Source organism: Amphiura filiformis, unplaced genomic scaffold (genome assembly GCF_039555335.1).
Source record: "Amphiura filiformis unplaced genomic scaffold, Afil_fr2py scaffold_59, whole genome shotgun sequence".
Lineage (NCBI taxonomy): Eukaryota > Metazoa > Echinodermata > Ophiuroidea > Amphilepidida > Amphiuridae > Amphiura > Amphiura filiformis.
Window position 1 is genome coordinate 545238 of NW_027305523.1, and position 16637 is coordinate 561874.

Genomic DNA, 16637 nt, shown 5'->3' on the forward strand with positions numbered 1-16637 from the left:
TTTAACACGGGACTCTATGGAGAGTTAGGCCAATTTCTGGCCTAACTAAAATTGGACATGATGTAATGCATCTTTAAATGGATCTGCCTTGTGATTGGTCGCCCATATCTCGCTATGGTTTAAATCTTCCGGGCCCGCGCCATTACCATCAACTACACCGTACACAACTATCTGTGGTATTTATGGCGCTTTTGTGTTGACGCCAAAGTTAATCTCTCATCAAACATCTAGCTGCGTCTTGTACTATACCATGCTTAGTACTTGTGGTTAATGGACTGATAAACAAGTATGCTTGACAGTGTGTTTTTAGAGAGCAAAGTCCCGGGGCAAAGTTCTGCTTAAAATTCAAAGTCCATAGTCAGATTTTCGTGGTTCGCTATCAATAAACTGGTAGATTCCAAAATCAGAATTGTTCAGTATTAAAGTGAGCCATTATAATTATGCAAGATAATGTTGCATTCAATTACTTTTATTGTCACTAATCATCTGATATTCTTAATTCTTTATGACCATTTTATTATTGAATACTTTAATTTTAATAAACATCAGTATAATTTTGAGTTCAACGAAATGGGTTCATCATGACTAATAATAACATATTTTTAATAAAATTAGACTATGGCATAGTCTAGTTAATTGCATGTATGGGCTTACAGCATTGTCTGTATTTAATGCTCTATGTGCCAAACCTGACAATTTGTGGCATACTCAATTACTCATAAGCTTGAGCCAAATCCTAATTCAACTTTGCGATAAATAAATTAAATTTTCATCAGAAAAGCTAAGAAAGATCCAATGACTATCAATAGCTAAATTGAGATTACCACCAGCCAGACAAGACTTGCAACATAAATTCACGGTTTGCTTGCTTGGTTTTCAAAGATCACAGATGGAAATACGATCAAGAGAAAGCCAATCAAGCATGCACTACAGACTGGTGATGAGGAGCCATTGGTTACATCTCATGCACATGAATGCTCTCTTTCTATAATGTGTGGTAATTACGCAAGTAAACTGCAGAATAAAAAAATGAAGTCAACATTAACCATATTATTTAGTGTCACTTTGGGTCTTATGAATGTATGTAAAGTAGAATAGATGTCATAATTATCAATGAATTACCACAATTATATATTAGAATTTTGTGTATCACAAGGTGGCAAGTTTAGTTCAGCTAAGCGCTGATGTAAACAACATGGTAGATGCCAATACCAATTCAATAACTTGTCATTCAACATCATCTCTTTTTTCCTTAATGAGATGAGTGATACTGACTGACCCTGTCAATATAAGATGATTACAATTGCTATAATTACTTAACCTTTTTTTTATTATATTTTATTATATCTTGACGGATATCTCGAGTAGCTCTGTGTCCTAGATTTTATACTGCCAGTTTGTTCTACTAAATCTACTTTATATATATGTATGTATGTATTTTATTGTTGCATCATATTTAATTCATGTATCATTATTTATATTTCTATGAGAATAAATTGACTGATTTAATAATATGCCCTGTTTTGCCAAATGAGTAACAGTCAAACTTTACATCTCGGAGTTTACAAATTGTGCATGCACAATATAATAACATCAACATGTTCTTAAACCTGCTATTGATTCAACTCTCCTCAAAATGAATCACAAGATGAAGATGAAATTGGATTATGAGATGACAAGAAGAGCTGCACCATGAAATCAGAAAGATGGAGTTTAATAAGTCAGAGTTGTTATCTACTGAAGATAGCTACATGTATGTACACATGCATGGAAGTGCATACACCTCTGGAATATCTACTCTACAAATTATTTCTTTTACAAATTTATAATTATATACTAAAATATTTATGCAACATGATGCATCACATGTAGTGTTGGCCAAAAAAAACTCATCATTTTGACCTTCTAACACAGACAAAAGTAAACATATGGATCATATTTTTATTTCATTCAAATACAGACAAATTTATACATGAAAACAGCATTGCTATATATTTCATCCAATGCATTACAGCAACTGAAGGAAATGCTAGATTTTTCAAGGTTTTCTTTCTTCAAATCCATCAAAATGTGTGTAAACAGCCACTTATAGTTATACCACAATTTACCATCCATATTTCCGACTAACAGTAAAGTGTGAAATGAAAGCAATTCTTCACAAATCATTGACCACTGTGACGTGCTATCTCCAATTTAATGCCTTTTGGGACCTGTTCGGCATGGATCTATAGATCTACAGATAGAAATCCAGTATTTGGAAATTATGTACAGAATAAATGGAAAATTTTGAAGGTTTTACAAAGAGCATTTGTGCACTCAGATAAATAACATGAAATATAACAGGATTACCTGCATTGTAGAAGATGTGTTCCTTTTATGGGCAGCTTTACAACATTTCATCTTCGTCTCAACATACATCACCACAATGGTACACTTTTTTTTTCTTCCTTTCCCCCTCTCGAGTAAACATGAAACATAATCAATTGTACCTATTATCCACAATTGTGAAAGAAAAACAGTGGGAATCCCTATTCACTACCATCTACAGATAAAACTAAACCATTCATCTCACATGTACTTTAATCCCACACAAATCATCTCATTTCTAAGCCTCTCCTGCGGGTGTACTATTTATACTGCATTCACAGCTATTATCAGCCCAGAATACGTGCACACATTCAAAGCCTGAAATTGAGCACGATAATGGACAGTTTTACCATAAAACAAATACATTCCTGTTACATTCAATTCCCTCCATCAGGGTTTCCCAAAAGGGCAAGTGTAGTTATTACAGTTTCTTGTTGTTTTAGAGTCGAGGAGTCTCATGTTTTATTCTATTACCCACATGACCCATTGTTCAAAATGATGGGTCGCAATAATGGGTCAAGCGTCGTAACACATTCTACGCATAGCATACGCTTGGTTACGCAAACAATATTTCCGCGATACACTTACACATGATACACGCTCCACCTTGAAGTAAACAAACTAAATTATTTGGGCAAAAAAGTGATCTTTTCTCTTGCACTATTTTGTGGTAATAGAATAAAAAGGGTCTAAAATTGTTATTCTCAAGGTGGTACTACACCCCTGGCAAATTTTATGCTTATTTTTGCAATTTTCTCAAAAATTATAGCGTATTGGTGACAAGTAAGAGGGGCAAGGACTACAACTACTGCACTGGAAATTTTATTTCAGCACAGACAACAGTTGTGGAGTTACAGTCAAAAATGAGGGAAAACCAATAATTGATCAATAAATCAATAACTATTTGCCTTGACTTGCTGAATTTTCAGTGCAGTAGTTGTAGTCCTTGCCCCTATAATATACATATCTTACTTGTCACCAACACTCTATGATTTTTGAGAAAAATGCAAAAAATAAGCACAAAATTGGCCAGGGGTGTTGTACCACCTTAAAGTTAAATCCAGAAATATTTACAAAATTGTATCTAGATACAAACAAGAGTGTATATTTTTGAACTGAATCACTTTTTCATTTGTTGCCTGCATACATTTAGAGCACAGACCCTAGTTTCTAGGGTCTGTGTTTAGAGGGTGCTGAAGCATATATGTACAAATGTAGTTCAACATTATTACATACATGTATGAAACTATGTAGCATCGTGTATACATGGTGTTACAGAACAGGCCTCTAAAAACTTGCACTGTCTATAAATTCTATAAACCTTTGCCTTCTACCCTAATAATGTACCATCCACTATTTTCATAATTCTGTTCAGATACAAAAAGATGTGTGACATGATCAAGGGGAATGAGTTAGATGTTGCTTTTTGTTTTTGAGATATTGGCAAAAACAGTGTTCAAATTCTTTTGTTTTATGCTGTTTTCAGCCATTGATAAATTGCTCATACTCGGTAACCAGTTGTCTGGTTTTGGTGGGGTTTGCAATTGCATCCAAATATATAACATTCGAAAACTACAAGAAAATGATGTAAAAAACTTCTAATTGAAAATTGCCGACATGTGACTCATTTCTCTTGATCATGTCACATGTGCTATTTGAAATAGAAGACCTGCAAAAAAATCCTAATCAAAGAATGCTTTTTTGAAAAGACATGTACCACATTCCAACTGCCAAGTACTTGTTACTTTTCGCTCAAAGTTTTGCTTTAGACTTTCAGAGCCATTCATTCAAAATATAGGCCTTAATGTTAATTTTGGATGGATATTTTATTCATTTTTTCACACATTATGTACTCCCAAGTTAGTGCCAAATATTTTGGAGGTGATATTGGTAGCCCAATGAACAGATTTTGTCAGCTTCTTGATACCTGATGACCAATATTGATATACGAGTGCAGAGATTAAACAGAGAGCAATGGGAACCTGTACTTCCTTCCTCTTTCCTTTTCCTAAAATCTGCATGTGGTTGGTACAGAACAATATCAAACCTGGTACTTTCATAAACTTCACTCCACATATATCTCAACTAGCAGGTTTACTTTTTATATTTCCAAAAACACAAGATGTGCACATATTTTTGTTATTACTTCATTTTCAATTGTGATGACTATTCCCATATTTTTAAAAACAGGGAAAATATGAAACAACATCCAATGGGGGAGTAACACAAAACATAAACAAAGTTAAAAACCTGATGTTTCGAAAAGACAAAACTTTTAGAGATAAAATAAGAGACCTGCTCTCAATATAGTGGAGACCAGCTCTCCACTGTTGCAAAGGGGTGAAAAAAGACCTGCTCTCACTGGCCTCCACTATATTGAGAGCAGGTCTCTTATTTTATCCCTTGAAAAAGAAACGTATTGTCATTTCGAATCGTCAGGTTTTTGAACTTTGTTTTGTGTTACTCCCCCATTGGATATTGTGTCATATTTCCCTGTTTTTAATTTTATCCCTTGTTAGTGTGACACTGTATCCTTTTGGATCCATCCTCTTGGTTCCCCGCTGGTCAGTTGGAACAGATTTTCCCTGTTTTTCTAAGCATATTTTGTCAATTCAAAAAAAAGGTTGCAAAGAATTCACATAAGCTTTATAGACATATTCACTCAGGGGCTGTGTAATAATTATAAATGTCCCAAAAATCAGACTTGTAGTACCCGTACCCGTACTCGTACCCGTACCCGTACTCGAGTCCCAATTTCCGTACCCGTACCCATGGCTCCATACCCGCACCCGTACTCATGCCTTATTTTGGCTTCGGACCCGCACCTGCACCCGCACTCATGGACTGGGACCCGCACCCGCACCCGCACTCATGGCCTGGGACCCGTACCCGTACCCGTACTCATGGCCCGGGACCCCGTACCCGTACTCATGGCCTGGGACCCGTACCCGTACTCATGGCCCGGGACCCGCACCACTACCCATGGACACGGGTACCATGGGTACGGGTACCATACCGTACAGTGCCTGCCTACATGCATGTAAGAAAGTGAGAGTAGATCTACTCTCACTTCTCACAAGCCTGTTAACTCCACTGATGCACTGAGTCCTCTGATCATAGACATAGGGCCTAATCAAAATAATAGGTTACGTGGATGGGGTTGGGTGGGGAGTAACACATGCATGGATCCAGATAGCAAGTGCCCTAATTTAAAATTGCAGCCTGGCCCAGGGCCCTGAAAGAGGTAAATCTAGTCCTGGCTACACAAAATGTACATGTATGCTACACACAGGGTAGATACCTACATTGTCATGATTGTGACAGCCTCCAGCCTATGCACACTCATGCCACTCATACATATATATTATATACTATATACATGTAGCATTCACACTCTGACTGATACAGAAAAAATAGCAAACTGGAACTAAAACATTTCAAGAAATTGTTGTTTGTGGTGAATTTCAAGTTATCATGTTTTGATATCATTTATTATAGCATTATTTTATTCATAATTTTAATATTCCCCATCCAAATACACTCCCCTAGCACAAGTGCACACATAAAAACTACATTTTCCCACCACATGTACTTGGGCAGTGTGTGCATTTGAGTCAAATGATACAGAGTTCCTTTGCCATACCATGTTTACAGATATTTATGATTTATTGGAGCTTATAGGCAAAATATTAATAATTATCCAGATGTGCATAATTAATGACAATAATTATATTAAGCCAATGGATAATCTGGTGGATGTGTGCTGGGATGTGTGGATGTGCATGAAAGGCTTCACTAAATTTGAAATCCAGTTGATGTTTTGAGGTGAATGCATAATACCACTGCTAAATGTATGTTGAAATTAGTATTGTACAGTCTGTGTGTCCATACACAGACATAGTTTACATGATTTTTGCATCCCAAAATATTTCAGCTAGATTCACCAAGACCATCACCAATCTCTTTTTGTACTTCCACAAAACCAGTTCTACAATTTTCTGTAAATGGAAGTACTTCTTAGCAAATAGAAATGTCTCAGCAACTCATGGCACACACAACAAATTAAAATGTTGTATTATGGTTATGACAAAATTAATATCTCTAATTCTGTTGGTGCGAAATGTAGTTTAATTCATATTTTGTGGTATAAATGACATCAAAGTGTGTATTTATAGCAAGGTATAATAGCCAATAAATTAATGTCAATAATCAGTATTCTAGTCCCAATATCTGTACCCGCACCCATGGCCTGCACTGCACCGCATTTCGAGTCCCAATTTCCGTACCGCATTCCATTACCCGTACCGTACTCATGGCTCCGGACCCGTACCCGTACCCTCTTTTGGGTTCGGACCCGTACCGCACCCGTACTCATGGCTTCGGACCCGTGCCCCGTGCACCCATGGCCTGGGACCCGCACCCGTACCCGCACCCATGGTCTGGGACCCGTACCCGTACCCGTACTCATGGCTCGGACCCGTACCCGTACCCGTACTCATGACGGGTCCCAATACTACAAGTCTGCCAAAAATACATTGTAGGTCATTTTCCCCCAATTGCATGGCAAATTCTCTTGCACTATTAGCATGATTAGCAACATAGTGCCTCAACACCTCAGAGTAAACACTAGTGTTCAGTATAAACATGCCATTTTAAAGACAAATGCATGTTCCCCCCACCATTTTATTTGTGATAGTACTTTATACATGGTGTCATCCTCACATATGTAAACAATATGACAGCTATTAAGTATTCAAGTCAGCTAACAAGCTATATTACATGTACAATGTATGGAAATGCTATCTTCCTCAGGATCACTCAGGATAATGAACCTGATACAAAATAAACAACAAGGCCAGTCATAATAAATTCATATCTTCGAATTGCATAAAATAAGGACTGACCCGACTGAGTGCCTCGGTTTTCAATCGCTGTACCCAGGAATCAAGGATATTTTAGGTCATTTTTTGCACTTTTATAGCAAACGTTCATTACATGCAATGGTGGCAACCATGGACCCACTTGTAAAAGGTGACAAATGAACATTATATTGCATGAGTTTGGAACCAAGGACTGTCTATTTGGGAGGTGTGTTTTCATACTGCGACTGATGGCAAACACGTACACAAACACCACCACCCCAGTCCCATTATCCTGATGCATAACTTTTATATAATGGCATGTATTTATTACAAATGATAAATCCTTACAACAAGGATTCATAATATCCATGGTGAATCAGTGGCAAAGCCAGGGGGCGGTGTCCCCCTCATCATAGCCATCAGTACATAGGCCATCGGTACACGATCGGCGTTGGCAAAGCGAAAACAAATTTGGGTTAACATTGACAATACAATAATTGCATGTGGACTGCATATGTGCATGTGAAGAAACAAAGTATATATTATGTTGCCCCCCTGAATCTACCTGAATATGTTAGAAGTATAGTAATTGTATAAAATGTATAAAATTGTATAAAATGTACATTGAAATTTTTTTGAAATTTTTGGTCTGCACCCCCACTTTTTAGATTCTTTAGGCGTACAAGCCAAAAAAAATTGGGTTAGCAATTTCACAACTTACGTCGGCAAAAATATTTCTGTCAACACATTAACAAGTTTGTGCCCCCACCACAGTTTTCTTTTTAAAGCTTTTTCCTGAAGGGGTAAAAAAACACCATTTCTAAAATTTTTTTATCAAAATGATCTTTCATGATGTTTATCATACATGTACATGTACATGTAAAGAGCATTTGAGGGGTAAAGTGGGTAGCTAAAGGGATAAAAAAAAAACCCCACTTTTAAGCATAAAGAAAACCCTGCCCCCCCACCCGCTCCAAAAACCTGGCTAGGCCACTGTGGCGAATTCATATAAGATGTTTTCCGTTTCACAAATACAGGTTGCACATTTCATTATAAAACTAACAATATTTTTATAACATCGCTTGAATCCTACATCATGTTGGAAATTTTGTTTAAAATTTGATGCCTGCTTTAAGAATCGATAGCATGTACATTGTCTGGGTCGCACCAATTCCCTACAACCATATGAGAATTGATCACCAATGATTGTTGAACCAATGGATGTCTTGCCCTACCATCATGCAGTAAACCCTTCCAATATCTTTGACATAAGCATAGCAATTATCAAAAGGGCGCAATGTCCGGAAGCTATGTCTTGCTTTGCCGGTTTATCCTGGCATGCACTGATCAGTCAATGTTGTCATCAGTGGTGAAGCATGGAATCACATTGAACTATTGGAATGCTTATTCATGCATTGAAATCATCCTCTCATCTCTCTGCAATCTTGGGCATGATGCTATATACAGCACCAACTGTCAAGTGGCTTCAATATGTTTGAAATAATACTCAATTTAATTAATCTTCAATTTATTATTAAACCCACATCTTTATTGTAACTCGGAAAGCTTGCACAATAACAAACATATAAGCTACAATGATAATATGAAAAAGAGAAAGATGAGAGAAAGAAAAGGGAGAGCAAACACATTTAAAAAACAAACAAAACAGAGAGGGAGAGACAAGGATGAAAATCTTCTACACAAATTTAATGACAAACCCTTTTCACAATACAATATATGCAAAAACTTGCTATTTTCCAAGTAAATATCATTAAATTTAGATGAAAACATGGCATGCTAAATAATTTACCAGTACCTTGAACCTTGAATAATTGATCAGGTACTTGTAGCATACAACAATGCACAGGTTAATTCAAAAATTGAATAAGACTAATGTGATCATTGAAGAGACAAAACTTGGATGAAGTTAATTACTGTGCTCACAAGCGTATGGTGTCAGGATGCGTAATTGGATAAAATATTGATGAAAAATATCAACATTTGGATTTCTGAAATATATGACCTGTTTGTTTTGATTTAGCAGATGAATTTCTGATAGCTAATCAAATTCAAAAATTGTAATTATTTCTAAATTTATTTCATCAATTGGTGACATTTTCCAATTCCAAGTAGCTTTATGAAATATGCATTCAATTCTTCATTAATTTTTTGCAAAGAGGTGCAATTCTGTCCGGGAATTCTGTATTTAAAAATGCCAAACAAATGGATTTGTATGGAAATTCAAGGGCATGATCTGCCATCTACCTACATTTATCTATGGATTAAAACTATTTGGCCAACATAATGTCTCAATGCAAGTAGCTATCAGAAATGTATGCACAAAAGGTCCCGCTCTACTGAGCCGTATTTTGATGACAATATTTGCAAATCAAATATTTCTGAATATTTTGGCATTAATATCAGCAGATGCTACCCCATGCATAGCTTCAATACAATAAATGCTGTGTGTATATTCACCTAGCTGTAGGGGGAGGCAAAGGTCACCATATCTGGAGTTACTGTGAGCTGGTTTCCCTTGGGCAGATAGTTGTGAAGGATGGCTGGTTCATGATCAATATGCCAAGCATGTCCTCTTACTTCTTCAGGCCAGATAGGGCTGAGGAGGAGCACACAGGATGGATGGGGAAGATGCATAGAGTAAAGAATTGGAATGGTTTAAGGAAAAATGGGTTGTGTTAAGAAATGAGTTGTGATTCATACCCAGTGTAATTAGAATTGGGGCTTGGAAAGCAACGGGTCTCTGGCAACGGGTGATGGATATATATAAGGTGTTCAACACAGATGATTAAATTTATTCATGCTGGGATAATGTGATACATGTACATGTAGGCTACACTTGTATTTGAAGAAATGAATGACTTGTTCATACTAAATGGGTTTGATCTGCAGTTTGAAACAATGTGCTAAATTTGCCCATAGGTTGCAATGCCTCATACCAACCCCACACAGCACACATACACCACACATCTTTCACACTCACCCCCATACATCATTTAAAATGTAAATTGATCGATTTGGTGATTGTGTACAAATATGTAAGTGATTTTGCTAAATTGTGAACAAATGTAAGTGATTTTTCCAAATGCAGTTCCACACATGACATATAAAATAAACTCATAATATTGTCACTGAAACTCACCATTCTCTACCTCCCTAATTATTTAGCCTACCTGACAGTGCTAAATGAGTAAGATGAGATCTCTCTCGCCAGATATCGCTCATCTTGGCTTGAATTATTACAAACAGCTCAAGTGTCTGCCTGCCTGCCTGACTAACTGACTGCTATATTTTGGTTTTTTTAGGGATACATGTATCTGACTTAAATTGCATTTCCCAAGTAGCCAATGCGCAGCAGGGTCTGTTGTTGTTGATTTGTTTCCTTTTTTGACACATCAGTTCAAGTGATCTTTGGGTCAAAGAGATGGTTAGATAAATAAACGCCTTTGGCTTGACGTGGCTTTTAAAAGGAGTCATCAGTGGTTCCAGCCATTTTGTTGTCATGTCAGTCAATATGATTTATCTTGAATTACTTGATGTCTTCTACAATGTAGTAATGTTATGTAAAAGTGGAATGTAAGTAAATAATGACAACCCTTTTCCCCATTTCAAACAGTATGCTCTTATAATAGAACCTTCATTTTGAAGCATGCCTCAGTTACTCTGTCAAAATGATAATCAATTTCAGAATGAAAACAACAGATTTCCAGCTGATGATGAAAAGGCTAAATCTATACATCAATTTCAATTGCCTGCCCAACTATGCAAATTGTTGCACTTTTTTTTCAATTCTCTTATAAAATGCAATGTACACAGCACATCATACATACATGTAATAAACTAATATCCAGTGGCACTTACTGACAATCATGACAATGGTGGGATGGAGGTCACCGTCAGTGAAGCGGGAGCAAGTGGAGAATCTTACAGGTGGAACCTGAACCAACTTAAGGGCCCCTTCATAAATTTTGATTACCAGACACCCTTCAGGTATTTAAAAATTTAAAGTTAAATTTGAAGTGAACATGTCACAAATTTAATGAACATTTTACTGATCACAAAATGTATATTAGCAGCCTTTTGTAAAAAAAAAATGCTTTTGCATAATTACACTGTACCTGTATTGCATGGACCGTATTTGTTGCATTAAACTGCCATGGACACTACGAAGTCATTTTGGGTGGGTGCTTATTTTTTACATTATTAAATTCATCCATCACCATCTGATAGTAGGTACTAAAAATTAGTGCCCTCACAAAAAATGGTGTCAAAATATGTCCAGGTTAACAGGTTTGTTTACCAATGGCAGCCACCACTCAGCAAATAAAATACAATTTTTAAGTCAGAATCACATCAAACTTGGTCTTTCAAAGGTATTTGCTGGTGGTTATAGCTTCATATAACTTTTAGTGTGCATACTTTCGATATTTTTAAGGCTCAATTTCCTACATGCATGCACATCGATATAGTCACTTGATATGTAAGCTTAATAGAAGTATTTTTGACAGAATTAGATGAGCATTTAATTATCACATTTGCTTATAAAGTCGCTGGGTGGGCGGGTGCTTATGGGCAAGTGGTTTAAAATGGAATTAATATGGTAGATAACATTGCCCCCATGATAAAGGGGGGGTAGACATGCCCAACAATAGTAGCCTATCATTTTCAGTACCGTATGTGAATCAAGCAACAATGAAAGTGAACTGCTAGTGCTAGAGACACGGTAGCAGGTAGTAGCTTTGCAAAGATTGAGCATTTAAAATAGACCCCCCCCCTGAAATTGTCCCAAAATGGCTGAGGACCAATATTGCAAAAAAGTACCATTATCAGAAGTGAATAAAGATCAAACAATGAAAAAGAATTGAAGGCATCTTTTATTTTATGTATATAAGTTCAATGTTTGTTGCTTTGCAAAGATTGAGCATTAAGAGATTGTCATAAAATAGACCCCCTCCCCCCCCGAAATGAAAGAGTCCGTCTGTGACAAAATGTGTGTCCTTCCAATGAATGGTGATGCACTTTAAAGATTTTAACTTACTAAAATGGTACTTTGCATGGAATAGGTATAAATTAAAGTAGTTCATTACGTATGTTTTTATTTTTCTACTCTATGTTAGCAAATTGTAATACAAAACTTTATTTACACTTTTGTTTTGTCACGGCCGGATGGGCCAAAACATACCAAAATGTGTACACAACTTACACTAACTGCAGTACCAGGTATCTAAAGACGTTTTCTTTGGAGTTACATTGTACACCCTTTATCAATAATGACATGTTCTGGAATACAGAACGTATTTTCAACTTTGATCTGAGTTTCATGCATTGATTCAGTGCACGGACACAAATTCGGGTTTGCATATTACTGCGTGATGCATGCACATGTATCTAAGCAGCACTGGCTTAGCCAATTTAATTATGGGGGGGGGGGAGAAATCCTGGACCTCCATGATGGATTTTTGATTGGTCGTTTTTTTACTGGCAATGATGACCTTAATAACTTTTAATAACTGGCCCAAAATGTGACTTTTTTTACCTTATATCTGATACCGACTACCGGTACCACTTTCATGGAAACAAAAAATTACAACAAACCTCAATAAAACTGATGATTTACAAGGAATTATCAATACCGGGTACTCAAAAGAAAACAGTTTTCAGCCTAAAATGAGCAAAAGAATTAGTTCTTGTCTCAAAAATCAAAACAGAGAAATGTGTTTTATCTGTAATTTTATGATCCAGGTGTGGAACTTTTTTCATCTAATTTCGTACCACAATAAAAGAAGTACAGTACATACATCTGATACATAGCAAACCGTATTCATAGTGTGCAGTCCACACTTTTTAAAGCGTGCTGCTTTGAAATTGGGAAAATCTATAAAAGCGTGGGGGTTTAAACTTTGTTGGTAAAAAGCGTGGAATGATATAAAGCGTGGGATTTTAAAAATAAAAAGCTTATTTCAACTTGCATTATATTTTTATTGGATGAAATAATAATTGTAGTTTCAAAGAAAAATCGCCAAACCCGCAAACCATATCGCAAGATAAAATTCCATTTGATGCATGTTACGTGATCCAGCGCAATGTACACAATATCCCCGCCAAACCCCTGCCAAAACTCATAGATATAATGCAAATGTCTGATGACCAGCGTTCGAAATAGGGCCGGTCAGCCGGCCACTGGCCTGTAACTTTTTGGCCTGGCCGGTAACTTTTCTGACTGGCATCTAGTTGCCGGCACGGCTGGCCGGTAACTTTTTAATTTCAAGCCCGGCTGGCCTGTAACTTTTTGAGGCATATTTCGAACACTGCTGATGACATGTTGTGATGTGTGGTAGTTTATTCTTTACATCGATCACATATTAATGAGTGACGTCATTAATCATGCATAATAATTGAGCAAAGAAGAGTAGGCTTTAGGGGCTGTGCAATATTTATGAGACTTGGGGGAGGGTAAAATTGGGGGGGCAAGACATTTTTGGCGAGCCGAAAGGGGAGGCAAGCAATATTTGGCACACATTCATGGGACACCTTTTTAATAAAACATTCTAAAAAGGCAAGGAAAACAGTACGGAAACGCTGTGCAAATTTTCCTGCTCGCTGCACTCACAACACACATATCTAGACTAAGGCTGGCATTTTCGGGCGGGCTAGCGGGTACCATAAGATTACATTACCGGGCAGGAAATACCCTGCCCGGGTACCAAATTGGGGAAAAAAAAAAAAAATCGGTTTAGTAGTGTCCTGGACCTAGACCTAAATGCTAGGATCATTCATGGTTGACCTAAAAAATTTTAAAAAATTTCAAGATGTTTTGTATTTTTAATATGAAAATTGATAATTTGTATTCATGTCATAGTCTATTAATGATTTCAAAATGCATTGAATTTGAATGCATTTTGAAATCATTAATAGAGTATGACATGAATGCAAAGTATCAATTTTCATATTAAAAATACAAAACATCTTGAATTTTTTTAATTTTTTTTTTTTTTTTAACCATGAATGATCCTATCATTTAGGTCTAGAGTCCAGGGACACTACAAACCCGAAAAAATTATTTTAAAAAATGCCAGGCCTAATCTAGACCATTTAAGGTTTGCAAATTGGGATCCAAAAAATTTGGCATGTTCAAGGGGGGGCAAAGATTTTTTGGTAGACTGAGAGGGGGGCAAGTGATTTTTGGTGAGCCGAGAGGGGGGGGGTCAAGCAATTTTTGGCAAGCCATTTGGAAATTGTACCCCCTGGGGGCTCATAATTATTGCACAGCCCCTTAGTGTTTTGCTGAACACAGCAAGCAAAATGAGAATCAGTTTCATGACAAAAACAACATTTGTACACCAAAATAGTACTGTTAGGAATTAAATTGTTTATTAATTTTACACACTACAACAACAGTAGTTTTTCACATATAATTTGCATTGTTCACATACAAATGTAATGTATCATCTTAATCAATGGAGCGAAAAACATCGGACTTCTGCAGGATATACATTATTTACTAGCCCGAAACATCATGGCCCTGTTCCTTCCTCACTAGGGCCATGAGTGCCATACGTACGTTAATACGGGGCACTGTGAATTTACGTCGCTGTGATGACGTCACACTGACGGCATCTATTTATAGGAAGAATTCAAAACACGGCATGACGATAACAGGACAGTCTGGTCTTTTACATCCTCAAATGTGCTCAAAATTTACGAACATGCACCAAATATGTTTTGTTTAAGTCTCATCTTCACGTGAGGAATAGTAGGAAGTGGTATTTATGAGAAAAAGTGGTATTTTATGTGTACCCTGGACCAGATGCTCAGGAGTCTCAGACCTTCGTACGGAGAAGGCCAGTGGAAATCGTAGTGACGGAGGTGTGAGTACCTCGGGCTAATTATTTACATACCGGTACTGTACACGTGCAGATTTTGGCGTACTACTAGTCCAGTTTACTTCGAACCAAATTGCATGCGACTGTATACAAATGGCGGAAAAAGCAAAAAGTAGTGGGGTCAGGAATTTTCTATAAAAAGAGTGCCTAAAAAAGTGGTGGGGTAAAATAAAAAGGGTGGGGTCTGACCCCACATGGCACTGCACACTATGGTATTTCCCCGAATAGACACTCCTCCTGGCACGGGGCCGTTGCATTTTCCAAAGGGGGGGGGGCGTTTGTCATTTTTAGAACGATAATGCATGTTAAAATCATGATTTAGGTAAGCTTAAAACTCACGCTGAAATCAGAAATGAACATGCAAAAAAAAAAGGCAAAGTTTAAACCTGATTATCCGGTTTTGAACATAGGCACACCGTAAACATAGGCTAACAATTGTATTATGAAAACGTGCATCACTATAGAAAGAGTGTGTAAATTCATAAAATTGTACAATGTATGTGTGGAGTATGAGCAATGCAAATGTTATTGAAATGTAAACAGGAAGCTGCAGAACAACCGTACCATCCATCCGGCAGCCGAATTATCCTGAATGGGTCCATCAGTTCTACATAGCATGTCACCAATCTATGGGGTTTACACATATGTCATTCACTTTTAATGAAAATACTTACATCTTGAGTCTCTTCTGCTTTCTTCACTGCACTTTCCTTACGATTAAAAAGGTCCAAAATTGGTAATAATTTCCTCGATTTCTCTGCACCGTGGTGTCCTCCTTGAATCATCGGACGTCGTCTGCCTAAGTTAGGTTGCCAGTTTATTTACCAATTGGCTCATCATTTCCATAAAAACAGGTTTGTTAAAATCCCCCATCCATTGCATAATTTTTGGCTACAAACACTACTTCCATGAAATAATTCATTTGATTTTTAAATAATTGGTCAAAAAGATATTAAAATTGTAAGTTCCAGAGTAAAAAATACTTTGGACAGGGGCGCAAAAACGAAGGGGCTGCAAAAAGAATTAGTAGAGAAAAAAGGGCGGAAAAAATGTGAAAAATTTGTACTTTTTGCTCTTCACTTTTTCAAACCACCGAAAAAAAAATTGGGTCAACCTTTTCGGGCTGTTGGGGAAGGGGCAGCAAAATTGAATTTTCTTCAGCCCCCTGGGGTTGGGGCGGCCACGGTACGCCACTGATACCCGACCCCCTTTTTTTTTAAATTCATACCCGATGACCCCACTTTGTTTAGGTGCAGCTACCCAATGACCCTCATTTTTTGGTTGCGGCTACCCAATGACCCCTTTTTTTGTTGCGGCTAGGGTCCCTATATATATATAGGGACTCTAGTTGCGGCTACCCAGTGACCCCCTTTATTTTCTGGAATCATCAAAATGACACAAAATAATGCAGAAACTTTCAGAATAATTCTCTTATTTCAAGTTGGAAAATTCGGAACAAGAACAAGCATTTTGCTCCATTTTTTCAAATTCTATCCGATAACCTCTT

General features: G+C 37.0%; 1 protein-coding gene across 1 annotated transcript in view; it reads right to left on the reverse strand.

Annotated features, from left to right (window-relative positions):
• Positions 1-15901, reverse strand: part of LOC140144499 (uncharacterized) — a 175455-nt gene extending 159554 nt beyond the window's left edge. Inside the window, exon 1 of the mRNA XM_072166309.1 lies at positions 15805-15901. Coding sequence (XP_072022410.1) covers positions 15805-15806 — 2 coding nt within the window. The 5' untranslated portion in view covers positions 15807-15901. The remainder of the gene's footprint in view (positions 1-15804) is intronic.
• Positions 15902-16637: the final 736 nt, after the last annotated feature.